The 9531-nt window shown below is 74.6% G+C and overlaps 1 protein-coding gene and 1 non-coding gene across 2 annotated transcripts in view; both read left to right on the plus strand.

The window, feature by feature from the left end:
* H696_02714 (hypothetical protein) overlaps positions 1-7837 on the plus strand; it is a gene marked incomplete at its 5' end in the record, with an annotated part of 8843 nt that extends 1006 nt beyond the window's left edge. The window contains 6 exons of the mRNA XM_009496621.1: positions 17-268; positions 503-642; positions 775-1332; positions 1490-5776; positions 5963-6940; positions 7149-7837. Of these exons, the coding sequence (XP_009494896.1) occupies positions 17-268; positions 503-642; positions 775-1332; positions 1490-5776; positions 5963-6940; positions 7149-7681 (6748 nt within the window). The 3' untranslated portion in view covers positions 7682-7837. The remainder of the gene's footprint in view (positions 1-16; positions 269-502; positions 643-774; positions 1333-1489; positions 5777-5962; positions 6941-7148) is intronic.
* Positions 7838-8304: 467 nt separating this feature from the next.
* Positions 8305-8378, plus strand: H696_02715. The gene has a single exon. It is a non-coding gene; the product is annotated as a tRNA-Arg (tRNA).
* The last annotated feature ends 1153 nt before the right edge of the window (positions 8379-9531 follow it).

Consider the following 9531-nt stretch of genomic DNA (forward strand, 5'->3'; position numbering starts at 1 on the left):
CCCCCCCCCCCCGGAGCGGTCCTCCCGCGGGACACATCTGGCACTTGTGCTGTCACACCCTTCTGACCTCCCTGCCCCGGGCTTCGGACTCGGTGTCCTGGAATGGCGGCCGCGCCGGGCGCCTCCGCCGGCGCAGGTCCTCGGTGGGCCTGACCCCGACCGAGCCCGGCGCCTCGCGCGAAGTGTCCACCGTGGACGAATGCGATCTCTTCGAGTGGCTGGCCACGACGCTGGTTCGCTTCAGCGGGCCGAAGTCCACCCCGAGCGCGTGCGCCCGCCCTCCCTTTTGTGCCCTCGCGCATGGGACGCCCCCTGCCGGGCCTCCGTGCACCGACTGACCTCCCCCCCCCGGGTCCGAGAGCTTGGAGGCCGACGACGGCCGAGGCACATTCTCGCCTAGACAGCCAGTCTCCACGTGCAAACACCGGCTCCCCCCCCCCCCCCCCCCCCCCCCCCCCTGTGCCCCTCGGCCCTGGCGCCCCTGTGCCTGCCCGGCATGTAGCGGCCTGTTCTTCCTGAGTCTGGAAGTGGACACGTGGCGCCTGCTGGGCGACATGCTGGAGTTCCTGGTGGACTCGCTGCGGGCGCGGCCCATTCGTGCGCCGCTCCTGCAGGCGGTCTCCTTCGCCAGCCGGTGGATCGGTGCGTGCTCATGGACTGTCCACCCTCTTTCCCCCCCCCCCCCCACCCCACCCCCTGGGCCCTGCCTCCATGGCTGTTGGGCTTCTCCGGTCCGCCTGGCTGACATCCGCCCTTCGCACTGCCCGGCCGCAGCCTGCCCGATTGCCGGCGACTACCGGGTGCCCAACCCCGATGGCTTGGCCGTGCAAGTGGTCCGGGCCCTGCGGCTGCTGCTGCTGCCGCATGGGCTCCATGCGCTGGACTTGCAGCGCCGGCGTAAGGCCGCCATCAGCGAGCTGGTCCTGTCGTCGGCCGACCGGTCGCTGCATCATCCGGCGCTGGCGCACCCGGCCCCGGCGATCGATTTGCTGCGCGCGCCGTATGCGGCGGTCTTCCGCCCGGGCGACGTGGCGCACATTGCCCTGGTGGCAGACCTGACACGGGCGGTGGCCGAGGCCGGGGCCGCGCCCATCACCCCGGCGGACGGCCTGCTGGGCGAGTGCCCGGCCAGGGCCGATGCCGTGGATGGGCCCCTGCCGGCGGCCGCGCGCCTTTGGCAATTGTGGCGCACGGCCGCCCTGCACCTGTGCCTGCACAGCGAGCTGTCGGCTGTCAGCTCGCTGAGTGACAGCGGCGCCCAGGGCGACGGTGCCAGCGGCGCGGCGGCCGGCATTCGCCGGTCCTTCGCGGCCATCTGCGACGACCTGCTCGGTGCGTTCGATGGCGACGGCGGCGGCGGCATGTTCCCCGCTCGCCCGCCCGGGCCACTTTCCCGCAACCTCGCACCGGCCTCCCGCCCCCCCCCCCCCCCCGCTTCGGTCCCTTTCGCTTTTCTAACTGGCTGCCCCCGGGCCGGCCGCCCCGTCAGCCCCTCTTGCCGGGGTCATGACTTCGACCGACACGGCTCCGGTGGACGCGGGCCTGGCCCGGCGCGTGCTGGCCAGCACGCTCTTCCACCCGGACCATCTGTTTGAATTTGCCTCCAGCTGGCTGTGGGGCCTGGGCCTGACGGCCGGCGGCCTGGCCGGGCACACGCACCAGGAGGCGGCCAAGCTGGCGGCCGGCACCGCGCCGGCCCCCGCCGAGGGGGATCCCGCGGCCGGGAAGAAGCGCGGCCGCGGCAAGGCCGCCGCCGACGCCGGCGCCGGTGCCGGTGCCGGTGCCCCGGCCGGGGAGGCCTCCATCGCCGGGACGGCCGTCCGGCTGCCGCCGGTCCGGAGCTACCCCCGGCGTCTGTTTGAGATGCTCTACACCGGGCTGTACCCCGGGCTGCTGGCCGGGGGCGATGGGGCCGCGACGATGGCGGCGGTCAGCCTGCTGGGGGTGCTGCCGGTCCTGCTGACGGACTTCACCCTGGCCGTGGGGCGGCGCTTGGCGCGCAGCGACCCCGGGCCTGGCGCCGGCGGCCGGGACAAGGCCGCGAGCGAGCACGCCTCGCCGGCCGATGCCACGGCCACCTCGGCCGCCGAGGATGACGCCATCGCCATGTCCTTCAATTTCTTCCGCGAACTGGCGGCGCTCGTGGTGCCGCTGGTGGTGCTGGGGCTGGACCGGCCGGTGGCCGCCGGCCAGGCCGAAGCACAGACGGTCGGCTGCGCGGCCCTGGTGACCCTGGCCCAGCTGCTGGCCATCGCGGCCGGCGAGCTGGACCTGTCGCCCGGGCGCCGGGTGACGGCCATGGCGATGGCCGCCGGGCCGCTGCTGCTGGGCCCGGAGGCCGGCCCGGCGGCGGTGCTGGATGGCGACACGGCCTGCTGGCTCGCCGGGGCCGGTCGGGCGTCGGGCGCCGATTCGAGCTCGGCCCCGCTGGCCGCCACCACGGCGGCCCTCGGCCAGCTGCTGGATCTGGGCGCCGACCGGGTGGCGGTGTCGGCGTCGCCGAGTGCCACGGCCTTCGGCCTGCGGCCGATGGCCAATGACGACCGGTCGCGCCGGCAGTCGGCCACACTGGCGGCCCTGGCCCGGCTGAGCCTGGGCCTGTGCCTGGGGTTCCGGGAGGTGGCCATGGTGGCCGGGGCCTGGGCCACCGGCGGCCATGCGCTGCTGGGGCGTTTGGTGGCCGACCCGATGGGCGCGGTGCCGGGCTCGGGGCTGTCGCGTGCCGGCCGGGACTCCGGCGCGCAGCAGGCCCAGCTGGCGGCCGAGAGCGTGGCACACGCGGTGTGGGCGGCGCCCCTGGCCGCGGCATCGACGGCGGAGCCGGCCCCGGGGGCCGGGGCGATGATGGGCGGCGCGTCGCCGGCCCTGGCCACCGCTGCGCTGGTGTGCCTGACTTCGCTGGTGCGCATGGACTACGGGCTGCTGGACCGGCACCTGGTGCAGGTGTGGCAGGCCTGCCTGCCGGGCTTCCGGCGGCTGGACGATGTGACGGCCACGGCCGGCAGCCCGTCGGCCCTGCGACGCGGCGCCACGCGGCTCAGCTGCCGGCTGGTGGAGACCTACTCGCGGCTGTCGCTGCTGGACCGGTGCCTGCGGGCCCTGTGGCGCGGGCTGCTGCTGGCGGCCGCGAGTGCCCGGCAGCCGGGCGCGGGTGTGGCCTCGCCGCCGGTGCTGCCGGGGCCGGTGCTCGCGGCCCTGACCGAGGGCGTGGCGCACATCCAGCACCCGGGCCCGGCGTTGGCGGTTGTGGTAGCCGGACTGGTGGAGCCGCTGGTCGAGTGTGCGACCGGCGGCCCGGGGCCCGGGGCCGTGGCCTGCCCCTCGCACCGGTGGCTGGTGCTGGCCGTGGCTCGGCAATTGGCCGACACCCTGGCCGGGCGCCTGGGCGGCGGTGTGGATGTCCTGACGCAGCCGGTGGCCGAGGTGTTCATCGGCCAGAGCGCCTGGCCGGCCGAGGATCTGGCCCGGGTGCGTGCCGGGCTGGGCCTGGAGCGTGGGGCCCCGGTCACTGGGGCCCTGCTCCTGTCGCAAATTGGCCCGCTGGTGGCCGGGCTGTGGCCGGCTGCGGCGTCCCCGGCGCCGGACCTGGCCGCCGGCCCGGCCGGGGCCCCGCTCGATGTCGCTGGGCGGCTGGCCGTGGAGGCCGGGCTGCTGACCCTGAGCCTGGCCCGGCTGAGCCCGGCCGCCCTGGTCGGCACGCTGGCGGCCATGCCGGCCGGGCCGGAGATGGCGGTCGGCCAGCTGGTGGCCCTGGCGCGTGGGCTGGCCACGCGGGTGGACGCCTGTGGCCCGGCGGTGTATGCCACCTGGCCGGAGGTCGCCTCGACCGCCGGCCCCGATGGCCCGTCGGCCGGCAAGTCCAGCGGCAAGTCCGGCTCGCGGGCCGTGCCCAAGGACATGTCGCTGCTGGCCGGCCGTCGGGCGCTGGCCGGCGACCTGGGCCAGCTGGCGGCCCTGCTGCCGGCCCTGCTGGGGCTGCTGCATGCGGCCTCGGTCCAGGGCCTGGACGCCGGGCAGCCGGTGGTGCTGGACACCCCGCGGCCGTGGGACTTGGGCTCCGGGTGCCCGGACCTGCCGGTCGGTCGGGCCACCCTGCTCCGGTGCCTGGAGGCGGTGGTCCATGCGACCGGGGCCGCCTGCCGGCTGGCCGTGGCCGAGCAGGACCTGGCCCACTTTGGCGGGGCCCCGGCCGGCGGGCATGGCCATGATGAGGGTGCCGCCGGCGCTGCGCAGGGCGCCGGGCTGGCCGGCTGGCCGGAGCCCAGCCTGGCGGTCATGCGTCTGGTGGCCGAGTGCGGGCCGCTGCTGGGCCGGCACTTTGACTGGGCGGCGGCCTGGAGCCCGGGCCCGGCGCGGGAGCTGGCCGAAGACTTCCTGGCACAGCTGATGCTGGCGGCCGGGGTGGAATCGGCCGCGCCCCTGGCGGCCGGCGATCGCCCGGTGCTGGGGGATCTCCTGCGCAATGCCCTGTGGTTCGAGTCGGGGCTGCTGCATTCGGGCCCGGTGCTGGCGGCCGCGTCGCGCCGGTGTCTGCTGCAGGCGGTCCCGGTGCCGGTGCCGGGGGCCAGCACGGCGGTGCTCCTGCGGCCGGATCCGGCCGGCCCGCTCGGGGCCCTGGGCGCCATCGACCGCGATGCCCCGGCCATGGGGGCCCTGCTGGGGCATTTGGCCCCCGGCCGGGCGCTCTTCCTGTCGGCCGGTAGCCGGCCGGTGCGCCGCTCGGCCCGGCTGCAGGGGGGCCACCATGTGTCGACCGACGACCAGGCCCTCGGGTCGCTGCTGCTGCCGGAGGCGGGACCGGCGGATGCGGGCGCCGCGGCGGCGGCCCTGTGCCGGCGGTCGCTGGCCGGGCCGCTGAGCTACTGGAGCCTGCTGCCTCCGGGCGCGGCGCCGGCCGAGTGGCTGCTGGCCGCGGCGGCCACCCTGCTGCATGCCCTGTACTGGGCGGCGGCCGAGGCGGCGCAACGCGCGGCGGGTGTCGCGCAGCCGGCCTCGGCCGCCACGGTGGCCGTGCAGGCGCTCCTGCGCCGGGGGTTCTCCCTGGCCGGGCGACTGCTGGCGTGGGCCACGGCTGGCAGTGTGGCCGCCGGGGCCCAGCGCGCCGCGGCCGGGGCCACGCGCTCGGCCGACCACCTGTCCCCGGGGCTGGCGCTGGCCCTGCTCCGGGGCCCGTTGGCCCGGTGGGCCGAGTTGCTGGGCTCCGGGGCCGAGCTGCCGGCCGACTGGCATGCGGCGCTGGACCCCTGCCGGCTGGTGCGGGCGCTGGCCATGCTGGCGGTGGACGATGCGGCCGGTGGCCTGTCGGACCTGCTGGCCCACTGCCTGGTGGCCGGCACCACCGGCCGGTCGGCGCACGAGGAGCCCTGCCACGAGGGCAGGGCTTGCGTGTGCGCCGGGCGCCTGCGCATGGACACGGCGCGGCTGCGCGCGGCTGCCCACTGCCTGGAGGGCGTGGTGCTGCGGCTGCGGCAATCGACCGGCGCGACCACCGGCAAGCGTGGCCGCCGGTCGGCCCTGGCCCTGGACCCGGCGGTGGCCGGGCGCCTGGGTGCCATCGAGCGCCTGGCCGTGGACATGGTGGCCACGCTGGCCACCCGGGGCCTGTGGGACGCGGCGTCCGAGGCCGGGCCCCCGGTGTGGGAGCTCCTGGCGGCGCGTGGCCTGGCCGGGCTGCGCCTGCTGCAGGTGTGCCTGCGAGTGCAGAGCGCCCGCACACAGGGCCATCTGACCTTCGGCCCTACCGGGGAGGACTCGCCCGCAAAGGGCACCCTGAGTGGTACGTGTCCGCCGAACAACAGGGCAGGGGGGGTAAGGGGGGTAAGGGGGGGGGGGGGATACCGCGGAGGCGGAGTGAACCTCTGGCCGCCGCCGCTGCTGCTGCTGCTGCTGCTGCACTGTGCGTCGCGCTAACTGGCTCCCCTTGGTGATGCGCGCGGTGGCGTTGGTGTGGCCCGGCGCCCAGGCGACGTCCTGGCCGGGGCCATTCGCGCGGCCATGGCCGACACCCCGTGGCTCGGGGCGGCCGGGGCCGGCGGTCCCCGAGGCGCGGGCCAGGCCTTCGGCCTGGTGGCGCAGCTGGCCCAGCTGGTGGGCGAGCAGGGCTCCCTCGTGGGCCTGCACACGGCGGACCTGCTGGCGGCCGTGACCATGGTGACGCGGATGGACGCCAACCGGGCGGTGACCGGCTCCAGCGACGAGGCCGAGGAGTCGGTGGCCCAGACGCTGGCCCGGCAGCTGGCGGCGCCTCTGCGGTACATCGGTGCCGGGGGTTTCCCGGCGGCCGGGCAGCAGGTGGTGGCCGCGCTGGCCGCCGCGTCCCAGGGCCCCGGGGCCATGACCCTCGGGGCGGGGCTGTCGGCCCTGGCGCAGGCGGTGCTGGAGCTGTCGGCCGGCGGGGGCCCCGGGCAGGAGGCGGCCGTGGTGCAGGAAGCCCGGCGGGCCTCCTTCCTGGTGATGGGCCACGCGGCGGTGGGCCTGGCCAATGCGGCGCACATCGACGTGGCCAGCCGCTGGGCCCGGCTGCTGTCGCGGTCGCTGCTGCTGTCGATGCAGCACCGGCCGCAGAATGTGGCAGCCATGCTGGCGGCCCTTCAGCGGCTGGCCGGGCGCCGGCCGATGCGTGCGGCCGCCGAGCTCGGCGGTGCCCAGCACGCGCTGGCGGCCCTCGGCGCGCAGCAGCCGCCGCCCATGGCCGACGATGATGGCCAATCGCCGTGGTCGCGGGCGCACGCGCTGCCCCCTGCCGGGGTGGTGTCCGTGTCCGGCCCGGCTACCCTCTGCCCGGAGGCCGATGTGCTGCTGGTGCCGCACGGGCTGCCGGAGTACCGGGCCTCCTGCCAGCGCCTGCACACGGCCCTCTTCGATCTGCATCTGAACTTGATCCGCCACGCGCGCCAGGCGCTGACGGATCTGGCGGCGCTCTATGTGCCGTGTCTGCGAGGTACGCTCGTGGTGGCCTGGCCCCTGGGTGCTCCCTCGCCGGCTGTGTGCCCTGCATGTGCCGGGCGAGCGCCACTGCCCTGCTCCTTTGCTCTTCTCTTTTTGGTGGTCGCCTCTGCGTGTGTGTGTGTGTGTGTGTGTGCTTAGGAACACAGGACTGACCGACGGATGGCCGGACGAAAAAAAAAACAACCCCTTCCCGCCGCCAGCCTTCATGGTGACGTACCTGCTGCCGACGATGGCCGAGGCGGTCCCGCTGGGCTTCTACTCGGTGCTGGTCCCCTGGTCGCTGGGTCTGGCACACGATGTGTTCCCGGTGGCCGGGGCGATGGCGCGCGTGGCGCCGGCGATGCCGGGGTCCCCGGTCGCCGGCGGGCCGGCCCTTCCCCAGGCACATGCCCTGCGCGATGTGTCCCAGGTGCTGGAGCAGTTTGCCGAGCTGGGCCGGCAGGTGGACAAGTATGCCGTCAGCCTGGTGGTGGATTACATCCGGTGCGTGGAGGCCACGGCCGCCGGGCAGCACATCCGCCGCGCGGTGCAGATGGGCCTGCATGCGGTGCTGGCCCTGTGTGTCAGTCCCCCGACGAAGGGCAGGAAGTCCCATAGCAGCGTGGTCTCCCGAGCCGAGAAGGAGTCCGCCCTGCAGCAGGCCATGCTGACCCTCGGCCAGGCGGGCCGTCTGCTCCTGAAGACCCTCCGCCGGGAGCACCTCATCTGGCACCAGTACTCCGGTCGGGTGTGAGTGTCTAGAGGAGGGGGGGTGTGCCGGGCGGGCAGGGCCGGCGAGGCGCCCGGGGCGCCGGGCGCATGGGAAAAAAAAAATGCCCAAGCCAACAGCCGGCCGCATACCTGACGGGGCTGTCTCCCGCACACACCTTTTCCCTCTCTCCCTCCCTCTCTCTCTCTCTCTCCCTGCCTCCCCCCCTCTCCTCCCCCACCGAAATGGGAGGGGAGGGGGGGGGGGGGGGGGGGGGGTGACCTTTCGCGCACTCTTACCCTGTGTGTGCTCTGGCCGGCCGGTGGTCGGGGAGGGGGGTCATCGTGGCCCCCCTCGTCTGCTGGTGGCAGTGCGATCTGCTCTCCAAAAGAAAAATACACGTATAGACTTTGCAGCCGTGCGTGTTCTCCCTGTACGGGGGGTGGGGGGGAGGGGGCCGGGAGTGTGGTGGAGGGCCGGGGCGCGAGGGCCGCCGGCGGTGCCTGCGATCTCGCGGCCTGCCTGAGCCGGAGCAGCCACCAAGACACTCGACGAAGGCGCACGCACACGCCTCGCGTGCACGCATGCGTGCGTGCGCGCGCTGGGCGGCGGTTGGGGGGGGAGTCGAGCCTCCGGCATTTGTGCCCTGTGTAAGGGTGGTTCCCCAAGGCCGCGTAGCTCAATTGGATAGAGCACCTGACTACGGATCAGGAGGTTGTGTGTTCGAGCCGCATCGTGGTCAACTTTCTTTTTGCCTGCGCCCGAGTGGACTTTTTCCCGGCGCCATGTGCGCGCGCACGCGGTCGGCCACCGATGGGGGGGCGGGGGGGCCGGGGCGAACGGAGCAAGAAAGAGAGGGGCAGAGAGAGAGAGAGAGAGAGAGAGAGAGAGAGAGAGAGAGAGAGAGAGAGAGAGAGAGAGAGAGGGCGAGAAAGGGCGGTGGCGGTCGACGCGGCGGTGGCAGCCGTGCCCTCCTCCGCCGCGTAGGGTCCGCGGAGGGCCACCATCTCGTGAACGCAATTTTCGGGCTGCTTAGCGTAAAAGACATCGGGAGCCCATATTATGGCCTCATGCACACACCCCGCAGGGGACCGGGGGGGCCCCGCGAGCGAGCGACGACACCGAACGGCCCCTGAGCCGGGAATGGGCGAGGGTTCTCCGCCGCACGGGGGGGGGGGGACTTGTGGCCTGATGCCCGTGCGTGCGTGTATGTGTGTGTATGTATATGTGTGTCTGTGTGTGTGTGTGTATGTGTGGGCGTGCTGCAGGGGGAGGAAGCACGGCACACGGGCACGTGCGTGCGAACTGATGTCCCTTCTTTTCGCCAGGCCAGGATCGGCGGGGGCGTACATACACGCGACCCGGGCGACCACCGCCAGAACGTCCCCCTGTGCTGGCTCCCCCGAGCCCTCGGACAGAGCGCGGGGGCTTGCTAGATTCGGCGATTTGGCCAAAAGAGGAAACACCGCCCGCAACAGCCAATTGTCGGGCGCCTCAGCGGAGGGGGGCCGCCGTGTCTGGCGCGCGCGCGCGCGCGCGCGCGCGTGCGTGCCCGGGCACTGTTATTTTTACGCCCTCCCCCCCTTTCCGCCGGCATTTGCACTATACCGGTGCGGTCTCGCAACCGGCGGGGGGGAAGACCCCGCCAGGGGAAGGGGAGGTCGGGTCGGTACGCACCCGGCCGTGTTTCCCCGGCTCGCGCCCACACGCGGCCTGGCCGGGGTCCGCCCGCCCGGTGGACCCGCTCTCTCGGGGGGACATTATGCCCCCGGAGAAACTTGCATCATCCGATCCGCGGCGCATGCTGCCGGGCTGGCCACAGCGCGGCGCGGCGCGGCGCGGCTTCTCGCGCCCCTCCCCCGGGGGGGGGATCTGATCGGTGCTCGGCGCGTGCC

Source organism: Fonticula alba (assembly GCF_000388065.1).
Source record: "Fonticula alba strain ATCC 38817 unplaced genomic scaffold supercont2.4, whole genome shotgun sequence".
NCBI classification, from domain to species: Eukaryota; order Rotosphaerida; family Fonticulaceae; genus Fonticula; species Fonticula alba.